Source organism: Lytechinus pictus, unplaced genomic scaffold (assembly GCF_037042905.1).
Source record: "Lytechinus pictus isolate F3 Inbred unplaced genomic scaffold, Lp3.0 scaffold_20, whole genome shotgun sequence".
In the NCBI taxonomy this organism is placed as follows: domain Eukaryota; kingdom Metazoa; phylum Echinodermata; class Echinoidea; order Temnopleuroida; family Toxopneustidae; genus Lytechinus; species Lytechinus pictus.
The window spans coordinates 5,942,048-5,964,142 of NW_026974141.1; the positions used below are offsets into that span (position 1 = coordinate 5,942,048).

At 35.2% G+C, this 22,095-nt stretch overlaps 1 protein-coding gene across 1 annotated transcript in view; it reads right to left on the bottom strand.

The window, feature by feature from the left end:
• Positions 1-22,095, bottom strand: part of LOC135157949 (uncharacterized) — a 62,264-nt gene continuing 40,169 nt past the window's right edge. The window contains exons 3-7 of the mRNA XM_064115155.1: positions 6,931-7,113; positions 5,174-5,368; positions 4,273-4,458; positions 3,732-3,882; positions 1-2,453 (exon numbers count right to left, since the gene is read on the bottom strand). Of these exons, the coding sequence (XP_063971225.1) occupies positions 2,264-2,453; positions 3,732-3,882; positions 4,273-4,458; positions 5,174-5,368; positions 6,931-7,113 (905 nt within the window). The 3' untranslated portion in view covers positions 1-2,263. The remainder of the gene's footprint in view (positions 2,454-3,731; positions 3,883-4,272; positions 4,459-5,173; positions 5,369-6,930; positions 7,114-22,095) is intronic.

Sequence of the window (22,095 nt, forward strand, 5' to 3'; positions counted from 1 at the left end):
GGTGAACAAAATGCACTATCAGACGTGTATTTGTCAATAGTACTCTCTTTTAATCAATGTCTTAAACTTCGCTTATTTGTGGATACCATAATCACTAGTTTAAACATTTATTTCATTCGATGAGAAACACGGTTTGGAAAAACTGGGGGAATCACTCTTTTACTCTTTGTTCGAATGACAAGGTTAAACGGGGCATTACTCCCCATAATGTCCACCAACATTCATAATTATAAAGTACTTAATTGTAGGTTCAGTAAATACATTTTCTTCGCATTAGTATAACTATTAGTTGCATTTTAGTTCCGATTTCCGAAGCAATAACAAAACAAGAACATTAATGAGAGTGAAAACAAAATATTTACATAGTCCCAACCGAAAAAAATGAAAGTCCTTCATTGCATCTTCTAGAGCGTGTTTTCCTCACAAAAGCATGCACCCCTCCTCTATATCTATAAATTGATTGAAATCATTATGTTGCGTCAGGAATAGCGTTTGCAATGGATGCGTAGACAGTGTGGATACACCTATAACTAAACCAAGCAATTTTCGCTTGAGGACGAAACGCGAATTTACCAAGTAGGGCGAATTCATGAGTCCAAAAAAGAAGGCAGCAATTAACCTTATTCGTGTCATGTACAAATCGAATGTAAACGCATAAATCATGAATCACAACGCATGGAAACAAAAAAGATTTGCCAATTGTAATTTTAAATAAATTGATAACGGTATCGGATTCGGTTATTCGTAATTCTTCTCACATTAAACCCCCTCAAGCTGAACATTTAAGAAAAAGCTGAACGTTGGCCAAGTCTATACCGATTTTTTAAAAATACGTTTGCCAGCCCTCATTATTTTGTTTAATCTTCTCTCATTAATAAGACATAATTTTGCAGTATCCACACACACCCTTATTTGTGCCTGAATGTATTGTTTTATTTGATAAAAGCACAAGACGCCATGATATTGCTGAACTTGCTTAAGCCTCTAAATCCTCGAAATGTAAACAAATTACGAATTGTCAGAAACATAACATCAACTAATGCCCACTCCAAATTACCTATGAATCGGTCTTTTTCCCCTTTCGTCCCCATATCACTGTGGCCATCAACCAGTGGAATACGTGTTTATTTTATTCCAAAGGATGAATAGCTATTGTGTGTTTTTTTTTCTTCAGAGATTAGCATTCATGTTTACATTACAATCGGTTAAATTGATCACATATTTATAACATATGTTTTTGCGTTTATTCTTGAATATACACATAACTTATTTGAATCTTATTTCATATACAATACAGAGACATACAGTTAAATACGAAAAGAACCATTGGTGGTAATCGTACGGTGACATTGCCTTCTGCTAAATTATGTATTTCAAAGCATAGAGGAGGTCTACAACTAGGCTAACCGTACACTGCAAAAACACCGGTATTGATTTAACACTAGCTCGGAATCTATGTATGTCCACACCAGAGAAGTGTTAAACTACACCAGTTTGGTTTTGGTCTAACACCATATAGGTGTTTATACAACACCGATTATTATTAAAACAGCATGAGTTTGATTCCAAACTGGTGTTGTTTCAATACTTCTCTGGTGTGGACATATATAGAGTCCGGGCTGGTGTTAAATCAACACCTGAGTTTTTTGCAGTGTAATGTTAAAAAAAAAATTGTGGCGTATCTTCCTACAACATGCACAATAGAGATTTATAACCGTGTTACAGATTAAATACAATGTAAGTTTTGTTATGAATAATTAATTTGGGAAACTAAGTTTAAACGTTTTTCACTCTACAATCATATAAGTTCCGTACATCCACACACACTTACTCATATACACTATGGTGCATCAACTTTATATGTTTTATGATATATATTAGTTATACATGTAGGAGATATTTCCTGGACGTAATAATTAGGAAACGAACAATAAAGCAATTTATTAAGGGGGGGATTATGGTTTAATAAATAACTTTCACTATGAAATTGCCATAAGTCTTACCTTTTCCACAAAGGAACGCATACTTCACTTTTCGGAAAAATATATAGACCTAGGTTGCACAATGACATGGATACACAAAAACATCCCTTCTCACAAATCCAAAGCTTCCGGATATTAAACAGTAATTAAAAGCTAAGCAAAATATAAATATTATCAACACAATGTAGTGAGAAGATCTGGAGATGCTTCAATTGTATACACAAATCGAAATCACTTCAGTTTCTCTCTACAAAGAGGTGGTTTCAGTTCACGCAATTAATTCAGACTGGTTTTTCGTAGACCTCGTAGCTGGGGCTTGGATCTCCGTTTTGCTTGAGGTAAGGTTCAACGTAGAGGGATTGTTCACCAGCAACATAGTTTGCATATCCTTCAGGAACTTCAGGTAGCGGTCCTCTTTCTCCTTTCCCATTGATCTCTTCTTTTGATGATGATACCAAGCCATAACCACGACTGAATAATACAAATGAAGAAACATGAAACGAGTAACAAAATGAAGAAAACAAATACAAAAAAAGGAAAAAAAATTATGTCCATCTGACGGTAAATTGCCAACTTGTCCAATTATCTTACGGTCGACCTTATACCATGTAGTATACTGCCATTCTGTCCATCAACATTTTTCTATCAACCTTTTGGTCCATGAACCATTTGGTCCAATAATCACTTTGTCTAATCACCAGTTTGTCTATTGCAATTTCACAATATTTTGCAATATTGCAGTTAGTCTAATATTCATTTTTTTCCCATTCATTTTGACTTGGTCAAATTAGACCTAATGGTACATGGACTAAATGGTCATTGGACCGAGTTGTTATTAGACGAAATGGTGAGTGGACGAAACGGCAGTTAGACCCTTTGGAGGGTGGACGAACTGATGGTAGACCAAATGATATTAGACGAGTTGGTTATTGTACGAATTGGCATTAGATCAATCAGAAATAAGTAAACCCATCTTACCTGTCCGTAACATAATTACTCAGACGGATGGTATATTAAAATCGAATATAATAATTTCGGTTTTACCAATGAAAGCCGATGCTATCTCTATAAAGGTAATCAAATATGGCAGTGTCAAAGAGGACATTTCTTAGTAGGTCCACGGTCTGTATAGTTTCATCTTCCACCCCCCGTTCCCTCCCTCTCTATGGCAATGTTTATCTATATTATGTTCTCGTTATTAGCGTTGCTCTATACAAAATGTTCCACGTATTGGCATGTGATGATGATAAACAAATACATTAATTAATGAATTAATTAATCAATGAAAAATAAGGGATAACTTGAACGCATTGCATTTTTATATTTTTTAATTATTTGGAATTGTCGGTAAATGCAATTCAATTTAAAATTATTTATAATTGACATTCAATACATTCCAGTTTTCCTTTAGACGTCATCGTTATAATCAATGTATCTGCGATTAAGGTAAGATTTCATAAAACCCTCCAAATATATTACTGAAGGTAGAATTTATTATCAAAATTTATAAGTCACAATATCAGTGCCCACCAAGCTGTATTTCGTGTCACTTTCATTAGGACAAATATTTTTATTGTCAAATCTAAATTGTCGCCAGGAGCATTGGGATGTGTTCTATATAATTTCTAAATAGCTAAACTGTACCTATAGGTGTGCTTTCAAATATAATTAACCAGACTAAATGTGCTTATACTGATGGGGGTAAGATGTTGGTGTCGACAACATACATTTAATTTTTGAAAGACTCACTTTCTCACAAAAATGAAGAACATCGCCAAGCTCATTAGAACAACGATAAACAAAATGACGGCTGTTACAAGGAGGCCAGTGATAAAGAATTCTCGTTTGCTAGTTCCGTTGACTTGGTTTATTATGGGTGCTGGAGCTCCAGGGTTTTCATCTGTATGATAATAAAGGTCATATTGGTATCAGACAAAAAGAAAATATATTCTGAATTGAAAAAATATGTAATAGTGACGATGGAAATTATTAATATTTTATACCGGATTACTTAATGTATAATATGTATGATATATATTTTATCCGTATTCACATTGGAAATATATATGAAACTAATGATACGAACGTCGGCGACAAATTATTATACATATTGTATACTCACACACTTGTCAAATCTTGGTTCCGAATAGTTACAGCACGGATTTGTAAAAATATATATATATTTATAGAAATGCGTGTAGATCTATCATGTTATAAAGTATACAAATTGTTGAAAAAAATAATGCAAAATAAATAATGTGTATTATGGTCAAAAGAGAAATCATTTTACCATTAGGTGCTGGGCGGATTGGTGAGCACATTATGGGCTCCCCACGCCACATGCCATCATTACTGCATTCCCACACAAACCAATCAGGGTCATCGTTACATGTGATATTGACTTGATCGCCAACCTTGTACCGAGATTTGACAGCTCGAATGGATGAGGCACTCGGTAGTATAGGTGGATTGCATTCTGTAAATTAAGAAGTGGGAGATACAACTTATCAATGGTCATGGTTCCATTGGAGGAAAGTTTGACCGATGTGTTACTGAAAATTATTACCCCATAGTAAATTACGCAGACAACTTCAAACTGTTGAATGCGGGGACAGGCTAGGGTGACATACAGCTAATGAAACCCTTCTGTTATGCAGTATAAGATCTCAATGAAAAACTATCAATTTACGATTTAAAACCTATATAAAGATTTGGCAGAGGTTCAATCATATCAAACTTACACAAGTGTACTGATCGATATATCACTTAATTCAGACCTACTCTTAACAAAATATTGTTAATTGGTTTTCCACGTTTGCATGTAAAGAACTTTGTGAAAATTTGTTGTCAAGCGGTGCACCCCCCCCCCTCACACACACCTCGCTAAAATGTCATATTTCAAGGTTCAAATCAGAGATTTGTTTTATACACTTATCTATGTCCAAGCTCGAAACTCTTGATTATTTTTGTGTTTGAACGGGTTATTGAGTGGGTGTCGATGTGGGTAGGCATATTATATATCTTTTTAGTCAAGACGTTATGCATTTACTTAATCGCGCCGCCGTCTTAGAGGCTGAAGCCATTGCTTTACAGGAGTTGGTGCAGCTGGCGTAACTCTAACAGCGGCTGTTTTCGCGTATTTCTATATCCTCTGAAGGAGGTCTTTTTAATATAAATTATATTTATCTTACCGACGACAGGGGCACTGCAAACAATGTTTTGCCCCATCCAGGTCCCATTCCTACATGTCAAATTGAACCAATCGGTATCCTCATTACACGTAACGTTGATGTTGTCACCATTTTTGTACGACAGAGCAAGGTTGTGGACAGATGAGAAAGGGGGCAGCGCCGGAGCATTGCAACCAGTAGGAGCGGACACAGGAGCTGCAGAGGAAAAGTTTGAGGATACAAATACCAGTGAGTAAAATATTCTTAAGCATTTTATCATACTTTTATTGGTTTTTTTAACGTTGCATACTAACAAATATGTCGGCAATAATTAAGAAAGAGACGAATCTGGTGTAATGTTAGAACAATCACATTAAGACACCGCGCAGACACATGAAACAAGGGTTAATTTATTTATTTTCTGATTGTGCCAATAGCTAGCAAAAGAAACAAATCAACTGTAATGGTAGAATAACATACTAACATAAATGAAAAAGAAAAGGAGAAAAAAAAAGATGATGAAGAGGGAGAAGAACAACAAAATAGGATCCACATATACATTTTTGCCATAGCGCACACTTACAAATCCCTAATAAAAATAAAAAGGAATAGTTTCAAATACTTTATATATTCTTTAAACTCAGTATAAAAATGCAATCTTCTTTGCACCCGTTAGCTAACTCTATTTTGACCCGTTGGCTACATATTTATCATAAAACACCACTGAAAATCGTAAAAATGCATTTATTTCAATAGAAAAAAATATTACTTAAATGATGATAATGATAAGAATGGTATTAATGGTACGAGCATTATTGACCATTATTGACAAAACAATTTGAAATGTTTGATAATAATAAAATAAAAACGATAATAATAATGATAATTATATAAATAATACTTATGATGATAGTGATGATGATGATTTAGATGATAATAAAAATAATGATGATGATTATAATAATAATGCAAATGATACTGGTAGTAGTGATCGTAAATCTGTTAACAATAATGATATCAATGATCACAAATAAGAGAATTGTCATTAATATCTGATAATCATAAATTGAACCAAACTCGGGTGGTCACGTGTATGACATTAAGTGCAATTTTAGAAATACAAAGATATGATTAAATTGAAGAAGTTGAACACAAAACATTATATAAACCGTCACACCTTCACTAGAGATATGGACATGATGGAGGTATGACGTGTAGGGGGCGGTTGTCATTAGTTGATGACAAAGAAAAAAAAAATGTTCAACATTGATCAATTATTCATTAAACCACATTACTTTGGAAATAATATTAACTCATTATCAAGCAATACCTTTTATCACGTCATGCTCATGTTCGAAACTTTATTTTTTTATTTGGCTAATAGTCATATAATGATTATCCCACGTTTTTTCAGTATATCTATGCAATGGTAGATCCATCGTCTATTTGGATATCAAGCTGGCCAAAACTACCCAGTATGAGAAGCATGAGGGACACTGTCCATTACTGATATGACAGGTTAAAGTTAATGTGGTTTTAAATGTGTTCATTGTACATGATATAGGCATATAGATATATAATATATATATATATATATATATATATATATATATATATACATATATATATATATATAATTATGTATATATTTATAAGTATTTTTTTGCGACTGGTAACATTGGTTATTTTATGTATATGGTTCTCGTTCTTTTACATGAGGGATCACCGTATGAATAATGGAATTGGCATTCTAATTAAACATTATAAAGAACACTCACCGGCTGGTTCGGGACAAACCACGACAGGTCCGCTCCACAATCCCTTGTTGTGACATTGCAAATTGAATGCCTCATTAGTGGTATTGCATGTGACGGTCACTCTTGAGCCAAAATCATAATTACGTTCAGCAACGTTGACCCAGGAGTGGTGAGGCAAATAAGGGGCGCTACATTGTATGGATCCTGAAAGAACAATTTAAAGAAGCATTTACATATTAACATGTTTTGGGAAATATGCCGTGTTTATAATCAACATGAATACATGCAAGATATTTGGTCAGAACTTGGCACATTCCACATCCTTCCTTTTTGCAGCCACCACGTATTTTCGACTGTTTTACCTATTAGGGCATTTGGAAATGTGACCCTTTTTTCTCAAATATCAAAACTACAATTTAGTCATTTTTAACGTATTCCCAGTCTTTAATTATTGCTTTTGGACATTGATAAGGTAAATATTGAATTTTTGTATGAATCAATTTATTGTAAGATATGTTCTCTATTACAGATCGTGAAACTATTAGCGTTTAACAGTTGATTAATATTTCAACTAAACATTATTAAACAAACTTTAAAAGGGACACTGATTATTGCATTGTCATTTCATTTAAACGAATGAAATAATTTTAGAAAAATAAAGGTGAAGAGCAAAGTCGTATTTATATACATACAAAAATATATATTGAACAAGTACATTGATTACCATAAACATATATCGACATTGCATTTACACAATCAATTGACCTGTTGCATGAAAGAAAAGCTCCGATTTGCTTTTTTCTTGTTTTATTAACATATTTTTTTTTTTCATGGGGGGAAAAACCACAGGCAAAGTTTTACGCACAGGCGCCTTATTTGACAAAGTGACATCGACAAATGCATGCATTAAAAATATGCTAGGTAGTTGTTTTTGAATGTTTTTTTTCGCAGGCAAAATCATATTACTAAGAACCAATGACCAGCTGGAAACAAATATGGAAATGAGTTTCCTTTCCCGGACAATAAACGCCACATACATATACATATATATATATATTGGGGGGCTATTCGTTGCTCCTACTGAAAATGTCATTAAAGAGTGACACCAAATATACACGTTTTCAAAATACTGAGACTGATTTTATTAATCGAAATACCACAACAATATCCATAACAATGAGACAACATAGTAACGTAAATTTCGATGATAAAAACAATACTTGCAATGAGCAATGAATGTAAAACTCCATCATATTAATGATGAATGCATGGAGCTATTAATAGCTCTATGATGAATGTAAAACATAATTGTTTTTCATGTTATGTACAGTATTAAAGGAAAGCAGCAGTGGAGCGTTCTCTCTATGAGAGAACGTCTCAATGAGATTGGATTAATCTGATTAAGATTTATAAATGACTGTAAAGGAAGCGGACGTCGAAAGTATGAATTAATATTCTTGTACATTGAAAGTTGAATCACAGTAGGAATATTGAATTTCGTCAAACATATTGAATTGCTATCTAACATGTAACCTGTCTCGCGTTAATAATGCAGATGATTACAAGTGTACTCATACAATAATTCTAGAGCCATGTTTATGAGTTATCGTTGAAATTTATGACAATTAAAGATATACACAGTCCCTTCCATCTTCACCATTGACATGTCTGGTATTATTGCACTTTATGTTCTTTTCATTTCCCGCTCACCAAGTGCATCCCCGAAATCTGTAGTGAGAATATAGTCTGTCGTAATGGGCGATGTTTAACTAGATGGAACTAGCTTTCGTAAGCTATTTTTAACGAAATGTAATTTGCGGATTAAAGCACTGATACAGATGAAATCAATGGAAACTGAGAAAATTACTGAGTCTTCGTTGCTTCCTAAGCAGTAGCCACGTGAGTAGAGCCAAGTACTAATTGCAGTATCAAGGTACAGACAAACACAGCAAAGAATACTTTTGCTGGCCTCTTCAAATGCATTATTTTCATAATATCATCGTAAAATCTCCCCCATCTTGGTAACAAATGGTTGGTGTTTTCTTCGAAGTCCAGTCACAACGAAGATGTTTAGATGGTGTTCAGTGCATGCCATGCTCTCTTACTTCTTGCAACTGTAGGCGTGGTGTAGGTGGAGTTGTGAGGGGAGTGTCTAATTTTCCAGGCTAAGAGTGCGAGGGAATTGTCTATGAAAAGAAGCGAAAAAAAAAGAAAACTAGTCTTGAGCAGTGATCTATGTTGAAAAGGAATATGAATTAGCTGTGGATATTAGAAGCAAAAAACTATTACACTTACCGTGACAACAAATGCCGACCTTTTGTCAAACTGGAGTTACATCCTAAATAAGCAATAGTAGATGTGCGTATATGATTCTATGATATCAAATGAATGACAAACAATACAGTGTTTCAATTTTATAGTATTTTAATTTATTTGTTGATATTTTTGCTTTGAGGCGTATTTAAGATTTGAAATTGTTTTTGCAATGCAATTACCTTGAAGTAATAAATACTAGAATAAACTGATAATTTAAATCCATCTCACTATCAAATTGCGTCATTACAGAGTAAGCAATATTTATTTTCGTCTCAGCAAAAGGCAGGTGGTAAGGCTTATCTATATTTCAATATTTCTAAATACTGCTATAGGGATAAGCCAGGGTGAACTGTGTGTGGTCTCTCGTATACTGTGTGTTATAAATACATAGTCTTAAAATATACTTTTTATCAGATACCTACTAATACTACAGAGAATACATTGACCTATAATTGTATATGTATAGAGAAACTAAAATCTTTTGAGAGAAAAAGTAAATGTTTTACTACGTGTTAACATAATTATTGCGGTATAAATATATTGTGTAGTTAATTGAAATTGTTATCATTTAAGTGGGTCTATATTACCAGATTACACTGGCATTATGGGTCAGGAAACTGGCCAGGTATGAGTAGTTGAAGACCCTATATGGCGCTATTGGTTCGCTTCTGCATTAATATTTCAGTTGTCCAGTTAATATGTGCTGCTTAATTTGCCTCCTGAGTGTATATGACTCAATTCAGTTAATTCAAAACTAAAATACATCATCGCATTGTAAAATATATGATTTCTCTACATTCATAAATTGTTCCAAGGTACTATCCTTAAATTTCAATCAGACAGCCTTTCAGAAGAAACTTAAATTCAAATCAAACCGTCACTAAAATTTAATATCAAGTGCACATTTTCTACAGCATATCATATTTACAGATCTACGTCATATGGAATGCAACAAAGGAAACTCAAGTTATAATGCCACATAAACATTGAAAAAATAATCACCATCATCACCCAGTTCGAGATGTATATACATTGGATTGAAGAAGTAGAACATTAAAATATCATAAAAATGAAATCATTGGGTTCCTACCTTGGATGAACTTCCCATGTCTGTGTGTCACTTGACGTCTTTGAAGTTGCAAAGACAGTGACGAAGCTCGATCTGGGCAACAAGGTATAACGATGTTGTACTTTCGCAAGACGTGTTCAGCGACTTTTTCACGGTGAGTCGAATGTTCGACAAGCAGAGCTGAATATTCTTTCGAAACTATGTTCTCTTTTCCATGTTTACATGAATAGGTCGACCACACCAAATCCGCCCCCTCTCTCTTTCCTTTTCATTATCACTCTTACGTGCATACTCACTCTTACATACTCACTCTTACGTACACACATTATTGAGGCTCCTGCCTTACAATATGGACCTCACCTGGTTTGTGGTATCCCACGATTGCTTGGTGTTTCAATGACACTGTATCGAACGTGCAGATTTGGTTAACTCGAAAATTATCAACGAACTTCGATCAGTATACGACAAGAAATTATTCAAATGTGTAGTACATACGATGGAAAGAACTTAGCTTTGAACATTCATAACTATTTCAGAATTTGTAAATGCGGCGGTATCAGTCAAATCCACATTTTACTCTACCTAAATTTGTCGGAATTTACATTTCTTGAAAAAAAAAAACATTATGTCATGTATGTTGCAACAGTATTCGCAGAGTAGAAAAAAGCTGAATGAGTGAGTTTAAAGACTTCGCAAACCGACGATCACGTCAATATGACAAAAAGGGAAAGGATTCAAAATTTAAAATGTTAAATACATTTCATGGCGTATTCACATCTCATTATTACGTCTTGCCCATAACGGCACTAGCTTCTGCCGAACCTCTTTATTTTTCATGATTAAACTGATATTTGGATGAAATAATTTCATCAGTATATACAACGTATGATAGGACTCCATGACTTTAAACTGGCTAAGAAATGGACTGAACGTAAAGTATATTTGTTAATGCTGGATTTTCATTCATGGTTGGCACGTTGTATATCATGTATATTGTTTAAACGTCCTCAAGATTGCCAGAATAAAGAGGGTGGGGGTTGGAATGCGTATGTTGCAAGTAGATGGATGATTAATTTAAGTGGGTCTGATTCATATCTTGACATACACGGTTTACTGTAACCTTGCGTTTTTAAATCAGAGCTTCTATCTACAAGTATTGTGGTGTTATTACTGACCTTAGTGCGATTAAATATCAACGGTTGATAAAATGAAATCGGTTACAAAAACACATATGCAAGCTATAACAGTATTGACATTGCATTTGAAATAAATCATAGAATATCAATATAATCTCTTCCGAACGCCTCACCTGGTTTGTGGCATCCGACAAATGCTTGGTATTTTTCTGACAATGTACGAAACGTGCAGCTTTGTGAAGTTTCTCCGTAAGCGCAGGAGTGCACATTGCCATTTTTTCTCAGAGTAATTGTCATTGAACTAATGATACATGCTATATTTCACTGTTCTTATAACAGGGCAAATGCTCATGAAAAAAAGAAAAAAAATGATATATACATTTATATAGAGTTTTATACTACTTGTTTCTAGGCGCTTTGTATTGTACTTAGTATTACCCTGGCAATTCGATCTATCACTGTTCCACACTTAAAATGCATCATCTCCACTCCCTGGAGAGCATCCTGAACCTACATCGGTGCTAATATGCCAATCTAATCACATTGAATTTTCCATCACATCGAGTACACATTTAACATCTTGGTGGAGAGTGACAAGCGTTGATATTTGACTTGATAAATGCCATTAGCGCCAGGTGAGATGCGAGCTCTCGACCTTTGGTTCAGAACCTCGGAGTCAAGTGATTCAACCACTAAACAATGACACCTCTACAAAATGGTTATGTCTCTGTGTGGACTTAGATCAGACATCCAAGAAACTAACGGTAGAGCCTCGTGAATAACCCTGAATTCCCTTTCAAAAGCCGAATACATGCATCTTGGTATCATGGATGTATCACGAGTGGACCAGAGTCACCACATGAGGGCGATTATTTTGTCCAACTTTTGAAAAAATATATAAATTAATTCCTTCGTGTGCGTCTCTTTTTCTTTCCATAACATAGACATTCTGTTTATACGTATTTGAATCAATCTGAAAAAAAAAAGAGTCTTAAGAAGGTTTTTGCCTAAAGTGCAAGTAGAAACCACTACCATTGCCATTGTAAATGCTTTAATTGTCCCATTGCGCCAATTAATTGCCGAGTTGCTCAATTTGCTGTAAAGTAATTTACAGCAAATTGAGCAACTCGGCAATTAATTGGCGCAATGGGACATTCTTTATTATTCGTGTTTATAAACATTAATGTAGAAGAGTCGTTGAAAAAAAACCCTATTTCGACGCAAGGAAGCAGATGCTTATACGTTCCAATTAATGCATGAAAATATTGCGTGTGCATACCCCATAGGCCGAGGAAGCGATTTTATTTCCCGCAATTTACACCCAACGAGGCTCTGTGTTTGAAAGCTAGTTCCCATTATTAATATTGCTAAATCTATGAATTTACAATTTTAGTAGAAAAGGGGCTTACTCTGCATTTGCTCATATCGTATGTACGAAAATGTCTATTCCATTTTTTTTTAATTTATCTTTTGATTAATTTTTTTATGTAGGGAATGGGTAGGGTCTTGAATGCCCATGATCGTTGGACAGTTACCCAAACGCCTCACCTGGTTTGTGGCAGTCGATAAATGCTTGGTATTTGTATGAGGCTGTATGGAACGTACAGCTTTGGTTAGTACAAATTCGTTCAGATCACCAATTATGACATACTAGTCGTGCCGCCTAGTTTAACCCATGCTCCCAGTTAAATGATCCCAAGAAATTCGAAGCAATCTACATAATACAAAACCTATGGCGATCAGAACTTGAGTTACCTACAAAGTAGACCTCAACTGCCTCCCTGCCATGTGCCTTCATTTAAAGCTAGATATTCGAAAACAACGTTGACATTTTCAACATTTCTCCAGTGTATGTCTCTAAGAGAAATAGCCCATCAATGTGCTCCAATCAGATGGGGGCACACTGTAAAAAAATATAGGTAATAGAGAAAACATACTGTTTTGTTCATACACTGTTTGGTCGTCGTATGCACAGAGAAGAAAGAAATAAAAAAATAAGCCTACAGAAGTATAAAGTATAAGTTGCTATATAGGCCTAAAGCGTAGTTTATATTTGCGCAAATATCCACATTTCTAGGATTTCATTGCGCCTTTACACGACCCCGATGAAGCTAGGCTACACATCCGTGCCCATAGCTGTTTTTGTTAAAAAATGATCTCTTCCTCGAGGTAGCCATTTACCTGACCTGGCGTGAATGCAGCATGGATCGTATTCCGCAGTGACAGGGATTCGAACTCACGACCCCAGATTTCAAAGTCGAGAGTCAGTGTGATCAGACTACAATGCTAAAAATAGGTCATAAAAAGTCAAAGGTCACGCTGATCATGATACCATTCTCGATGCTCAAATTCACGCCTGCCGAGGTAATGAAAAGTACCAATCAATCGTATTCCCGAGCCCGATTTTCAGATCAGGCAAGAGTATAGTGCACATCATTTCAAAATCATAGGGTGGATAGAGATGCAACGAACTCTCGTGAGGCAAAAAAAAAAAAAAGTACTCAAAGGGTCAAGCGCGCACAAATTTTCATAATTGCGTGGATCACTTTACGAGTTGGTATGGTCCCATGTACTATAAACTGTGTACTTTTTGATTACCTTTCCATGTGCCCAAAGGTCGTGCGTGCGGCAGAGGACAACGAGTTCCATCCAGCTTGTGGATATCGATGGTAAGGAAATGTGTTTTACATCTCTTTCAACTGTTCCACCAATTTCACCACCAGTATAAGAGGGTTGATATATAAACTTGCAATGGGTATCAACAAATCGTTGACGATCTGTAGCATTCATGGAAAATTGAAAAAAAAAAAACATTTTCTCTAATATATTGTATGTCATAAATTATTATCAAATCTGCATTTTTGTTTACTTTCCAGCAGGTGGCATTTGTCCTACTACTAAGGAAATTGCAGTCAAACGCCTCACCTGGTTTATGGCATGCGACAAATGCTTGGTATTGCTTTGTCACTGAATAACACGAGCAGCTTTCTTGCTGAGGACATCGCTGTAGCCTAATTGCTCACTATTCATTATACGTATCGTACTGCCAAGGTCAAAGTAATCCCACTAATGCTTTGAAACAAAGTTGAAAACACCAATGCCCGAGTTGTATAGTACGTAAATAGGCGATCTATGAAAAAAGATACAGTGGACTCCAACTGCCACCATTAAGCTTGATCTCTACCTATTCTGTAATGAATCAGGTCCGCGAACGAGCCGAATTTTGCACACGTTCATCAGTTGTCAGGACACCGTTGTAAGTAGTTACCTTGGTCAGGATACTGTGCAAGCAGCAGGACTATAATGATCATAAGACCAACGATAACGTTCACATGGATTTTCGTTTGATGAACCCCGACCTATGGGCATGGGTGGGGGTAGGGGTTCAGACCCATCGAAAATACGGGGCTATCCTGGATACCCTTTATTGTCACATTGTCCTTTGCAAAAGCGTGTGACCAGTATGCGTAACCCCAGTTGACAGAAAAGAAAGAACTTGATGGCAAAACGGGAGAAAAAAAAACAATATCATTACAGTCCATCGATTCGGTATTGTATATAAACATAATTATCGAAGGCTCACTGGCAATCAAAGTCGTTGGTCATGAATAGTTGTTTGTACAGTGTGTGTGTTTCAGGTGTACACTATTTTAGTTTTTTTTAGCCATTTGATGATCAGTCTGAAATCCGTGTTGATTTTTTTGTTATTATTTGGTTTCTCCTACACAAGACGGTTAGGTATCTTTGGGGATCTATGTCCCATACGCCTAATCTATTATTCCACTAGAAATCGGGTTTAAGAGTTTAAAAGATTTTTATGTTGAAAAATTACACCGAGGTGCTTCTGAGTACTGGATTCTATTTAATTTCAAAACCTTAAGGTCATCATCAACTACTACATCAACTTTAGCCACAGGCCGGCTAAGTGAGTGCTCCTTCCACAGAAGCATTTCACTGCACATAACCATTGTATATAACGTACATCTGGCTTTGACAATTCAAAATTGAATGATCTTCCGGTATCGGCCACAGTGGTGTTAAAAAGTAGCACCTTAAATTTGGCATACGAACCGCATATTTAACGCCCCCGTTGAGGTCGCGAAAAGTTCCTATTGTAATATTCGTTCTTGTAGGAGAACAGGCCATTCTTCAAAAATTATCCAGGGTAAAAAAAAATGCAGGGGTAACCTGTTCCACCCTTGCCTTTTTTTCAGAGTGTGCTACCCCCCATCTCATAAAAACGTAATGAATTGCCATTTTCTAAGCCCAATTTAATTGCTGATTTAATACCAATAACATAAATATTTCCCAAGGAAAATCACATTTCATGGTAAAATTGCCTTTTCCATGATTGGTTCACGAATTCTGCTTGGACCACTTCACTTACTCGCATAAAATCAATAATGTGGCTTTGACCTCTCGACAAAATGTGGGTTAGTGACATTTGATAGCACCCCCTTCCACTTTCAAGTTCTTAAAACTACTGGTAGCAGAAACTCACCGTTGCTGCATATCAAAATAATGTTATTTTTATTGCCTTTTTTCAACGTGGCAATAGGCGCGAGTAGTATACAATTTGTGCCATTTTATAATTTTCGGGGTAAAGGCGTGAAACCTTTTGGATTAAAAAAATCCAAGTCCTATTAGAGAGGCAAACAATAATAAAACAACTTGAAGAAAAAAAAACCCGGGGAAAATACTTGTACTACGTCAACGTATCACGCAGTTAATCCGTGAAGTAAAAAGTTTCATGTTTTAATCGTTTAAATGTTTTATTTTTAATAGAAACTTTGCGACGCCCGCGTATGTAACAATTGTTTTGAGCGCAAGTAAGATAAAAGAAATGCTCCAAAACATGATTTCATGTACAAATCAAGGATAATTCAGATTCTAACCAAAATTCATATACTCAGCATTTCTATATCAGTCTGATTCAAATCAATTAAGTAAAAGTGATGAGTTAGTGGGGAAAAACATCACTGAGTCAATATTTAACAATAAAACAAACAAACGAACGAATGATTATAATAAATCAAATTTGGCTCTGACATAGAGTCCTTACATAATCAATTAGTACTTAAGAAACACCCTTTCCCAATGCATACATTGAGAAAAAGAAATATCAACGAATAATTTTAAATGCAAATGTTGATCGCAATCACACAATGCCGCACTGCCGAGAGCTTCCAGGAGAGAAATATCTCCCCCTCTCCGACTATCAAGAGTTATCATACCCTGACACTATTAGGGTTATAGGTTTATTCACCATTACTTTCTGTGTTAAAACCATTTAAGCCTATACTTGACTTTCTCGATATGCATGATATACACGGGTCGTTTTGACGTAACGTTGGATTCGAAAAAAAAAATAAGTCAAGATCTCACAAACCATTAAATATCAACCGCAGGGTAAAAAGTCCAGGTAAGTTGTACTATTTGGCCGCGTCCAGAAGATCTAATTGATAATTCCACTGGTTTAATATAAAATTTCCAGAATGATTCAGGTAAGTGAAATTCAATTCAACGTGAGACGTATAGTCAAATCCGCTATGATGACATTTATTTTTTTTCTTCCTCTTAAAAGTTTACTGACATATCCATTAATTCTAAATCATATTCAAGATACGGATGAAAAATATATGTGTATGTTTTGGTTAATATGTCTAAATATTTTCTGAATATTTTCAAATAAGATACGGACAATTTTGAGGCGGGATAAAGACTTGAGAGGAACTTCATTCGCATCCGTCATAACAAGAACAAATCCGTTCGCCAGATTTAAATAAAGATGCGTTCTATCAGAGTACAAGCGGAAAATCATTGTTTCGTCTATTTGCCCCTTAGCCCCTCAATAAACTCACCTGGTTTGTGGCATTCGACGAAGAGTTGGTATATACTTGATTCTGCATAAATAGAGCAGATTCGCTGTGCTTAAATCTGAAGAGCACTACACTTTAGACATAATGATCGCGTTGCGATGTTCAAAATAGTCCCATCAATTACACTCGCTACCTGAAAACAAATGTGTTGTTGAATCATATTTCAGCCAGCTATAACCCTAAACTCGAAAAAAGGTATACTCCAACTGTCAATTGCCTTCTTGACCTGTACATTGCTTTCAAAATGATCAGGTCCCTGTGTAAGCCGGATACCTGCATACAGATGACCCAGAAACTAATAATGACCTTAAATGCCATAGTTAATCGTCACACACACGACTACTCAAATTAAATGCGACTTGATTGTTACACATCCTCTAATGACCTTATTAAATTGAGACCTACAGTATTACGATTCTGTCATTTCAAAGAAGATTGAGGATAGTACATTATCTTATCTTCCACACATTCCTGAGAATCTCCATACTTGCTCAAAAATCTCACCTGGTTTGTGGCATCCGACGAAGAGTTGGTATTATATTTGTTTGAATGTGTATTGAACGTGCATCTTTGTCGTGCAACAGAATAAAGAGCATCACAACTATGTCATAGTGGTCGCGTGCTGTCAAGTTCAAAGAAGTCTCACCAAAATACTAACAATGCGAAGACATCTGTGTCATTAAGTTATATCAAATGCTATCCATGAACTTGAAAGACTCTACTTCAACTGCCAATTGACCGCTTGACCTATACATTGATTTCAAAATGATTAGGTCTGAGTGTAAGCCGAATATCTGCACACAATATACTCTAAGATTAAATATAAATGTAGTTTAATAGCATCATTAATTGCCAACGAGGCGACCGCTGATATTCAATATGATTTGATGATGAAAAATATTCTAATTATCGTTAGTTGATTCCAATATAGACATATTACGAATGCGTTATTTGAAAGAGGAACGTACGTAGGCGGTATATTATTATACACCCAACTGCCCAAACATCCAGCAACAACTTCCTTTCACATATAACTATCTCACCTGGTTTGTGGCATTCGACGAAGAGTTGGTTTTTATTTGAATATGTATTAGACGAGCAGTCTCGTTGTTCAAAACACCGAAAAGCATCACATAATTAGTGATAATGGTAAATGCCCTGTCAAATTCAAAGTAATCCTACCAATCAATAGGCCTAGGATAAAATGAGTGTTTAATAATACCCAACCAATTTTGACCTTTAAGTACTTCAATGCAATTCAACTGCCAATTGCCAGCTTGACGAATACCTTGTTTTAGAAATATTGATAAGGTCCGTACATGAGCCTAATATCGTTATTATCGTATATCCATCCTAACAACGACTCCGAGGCAAAATATTTCAGGCTAGAAGGGGGGGGGGGGGGTTCGGTTGGTCATCGGGAGGACAAGGAAACGCCGCCCCTCCCATCCTGCCCTCCAAACATGCAAAATGCCCCCGACCCCCCGATTGCGTAAGATTGTGTGCAAAATTGTTCAGAAATCATATTCACACAACAATTTAATCTGCTTAAAAAAAGGTAATCATCGACTTTAAGACTCATTCGAAAAAATTATGTTTCTAAAAAAAAGGTCTACTTTAAAGAAACATCACGAACAACCCGAAGACATGCATCCTGGCAAATCAGTTTTGGATAACATTATTGAAATACCAGGAAGATCTGTATTAACGTTTACTTTAATATGAACAATAAAAATGAGAGGGTATACTCTTGAAAAAAAAATCAAAACGCTAAATTATATATATATAATTGTGAAGAACAGGGACCTGTTCATTGCAAGGTGCTTTCTAGTATATATTTGAGAGGATACTATAAATACAGCGAGAATAAGCTGTAATATATGTATATATATATGTATATATATATATATATATATATATATATATATATATATATATAAATTAACATATTTCATGGAGACAGAAGTGAGGGATAGAAGGTATTCTGTCTTTTATTTCATCGATTTATTTTGTGAGGGGAGGATATTTATTTAAATGAAAGAGGTTTACCCAAGCATACACTGTAAAAAAAATATTGGGTAAAATTATAAACAAAACGAGGGCAGTATTTTACCCAATGTAGAATGCATATTGTTTAATAAGGTTTAAAAATAAGCAGCAATTACTTAATAGTGGGCATAATCTTCATCACACTGAATAAGTAACAATGCCCAAAATAAATGCCCAATGTTGGTTGGACACATAATTACCACCATAGAGCATTTTTACCCTATATTTTTAGAGTGTAGTTCGTTGCCAACAAATATCTGCAAAATACAGGTTAACATAACTTTATGGGAGTCATCTCCAACAGTCGTCGAGGTAGAATAAAATAAAACGATAGCAAGCGGGTCAACCTCAGAAAAAAGTGGATGGCTCTGATAGTAGTACGTTACATTTTATATTACTGTTTATGGTTCGAGCAATGAAGATGATATGAGAACAGTAGGAGAAGGAAAGATAGCACTGAGCGAACCGAATGCTAAGGGCCACATACCTGTGAAAAACCGCCTCCTTGTCTAAGTTCGTCAGTCTTTTTTCGCTGCCAACGAGAGCTGATGAGGGGTAAAAGACGCCTCGACCAACATCACAGACAACAGTAGGTTGAACAGTTTGACACGAAAAGTGGAATCATACGTCCAAACAATACGAAAATATCACTTGACGCCTTACGAAGTCTAACAATGGACATGATTCGTGGTTTCGGATTCGATCAAGAACACAGGAATTATTCCGACTATCGCACTGGGCTATTTTCCATAGAGCTTGTACGTCATCTCAAATTTGCTTTTTTCCCCCCCATTTTCTATGGGTCTTTGTGCATGTTCATTTAATTTTCATTCATAATATTAACACTTTTTGGGGTTTTGTATGTAATGTTAAAGTATCAATGTCGCCGTAGTCGGAGTCATCGAAACATGCGTTTGCTCTTATATGCCGAAAGGCAACAGTCAGTAGCAAGCCGCCATGTTGTTGAGGGGATTTTTTCTATTATCCTTTCAAACCCAGAGCCAAAACGGAAGAGTGGTCCAGAAGCTCCACATGCTAGACATCATCGAAAAGCTCACACCAGGTATAGTGGTACCACGAACATTCTTTTAAAACGACTTTTTTTTCCATGTCGCCTGTCGTCTTACCTGCGATTTGGCACCCTCTCGTTTGCTTCCGTCGCCTCATCATTTATCAACATCTCTATCATTGCATCGGTATTTACATGGAAGCACACGAATATCTGATCGTTTGGCTGGTTGGATTCTTCTTCATGCATGCTATGGATGACCTCAGTGATTTGCATGTCACCTATTCGAACTAAGACCACGGCTTTGTACATTATGATGTCATAGTTGTTGTTTGGCGTTCGTTCATATAGATAATATTTACGCCAAAACAATACTTTGTAAAAAAAATAATTATTTAGGGTATTATTATAAGTATTTTTATTTTTGGGGAGTGTAATCTCGAACCCACTGGACCAAGCAGTAGAACCGCACACACCTTATTGCCAAACAGGCGCTTAATGTTGCGCACTCTGTTCATATCGATGCGACTATGGTATATCAAATGAATGATGGTAAAAAACAACATTTATGGGAAAATTCTACCTTCTGGTGTACAGAGGGGAGGCTGAGGAAGAGAGAAAGGATAATTTGGCCATTCAAACAATGCATTAATAAAAAAAAAAAAAAAAAAAAAAAAAAAAGTCTGCATACACCTACAAGTGTAAAACATTATTATGTAAAAATAAGGCTTGATTTGCAAATTTATACCCCACCTCTTCCTTGAAAATACAAAAAAGAAATGCATGAAACATACTTAACAAAATGCACATTTGTTAACTTTTTCCCTCCCTTAAAAATAAATCCATCTAAAACAACTACAGCGCAAAAGGAAGAGATATTTGGGCTTTATTTTCACTTAAATTATATATGTAGGTAATACATGAAAAAAGTATAAACTTATTGTGTCATTCATTAGGGACTGATTTTGCATTCACATGTTCTTTGTATGAAAACTCGAACTTCCCCAAAAAATATTTATCGTCATTATTTGTTTTGTTTTATTATTTTATTTATTTTTTGTTACAATAGGTAGCAGGGTATTTTTATCATTACGCCCTCATATAAGTCGTATGCCGTTGCTCGCGAAATGTAATTTGAACAAGGAACTAGTAGGCATACTTGAGAATGTCATTGAAAATCAACAACAACGTATTTGAAAACAAGAGTCTTCCACTTCATGCACTTCTAAGAAAGAAAGTGATTATTTGACAGAATGTATACAAAAGTAATATGAATAAGGAAACACTTAGCTTCTCAAGGGAGGTGCACAAAAGTACACGAAATTCATAAACAATGAAAACGTTGTTTTAAAATTTATAAAACCCTGTTTACTACATCTTGTAGTTTTCATTTAAACAACCAGGCTTAATTAATTGAGAATGAAATGTAAAACAAAAAAAGACTTTGTTTTTTAACATTTTGAATAAATATTTTAACTCCTCAAACAACCATGGTAAACAGCTTGTACAAAATAAATAAATAAACAACGTTTTACAGTGTACAATGGTAATTACGTTCCATTCTTGCAATAATAAAAAAATGACAAATGCGTTCAATGTATGCATATGACGTATTGCTTTCCTTGTCGAAATACCCAATGCATTATACATGTGTCTGAACATTTTTGCTATTACTTCGTTTGCCAGAAGCAGTAATCTGACGACAATCGCCTAATTACCCAATTTTTT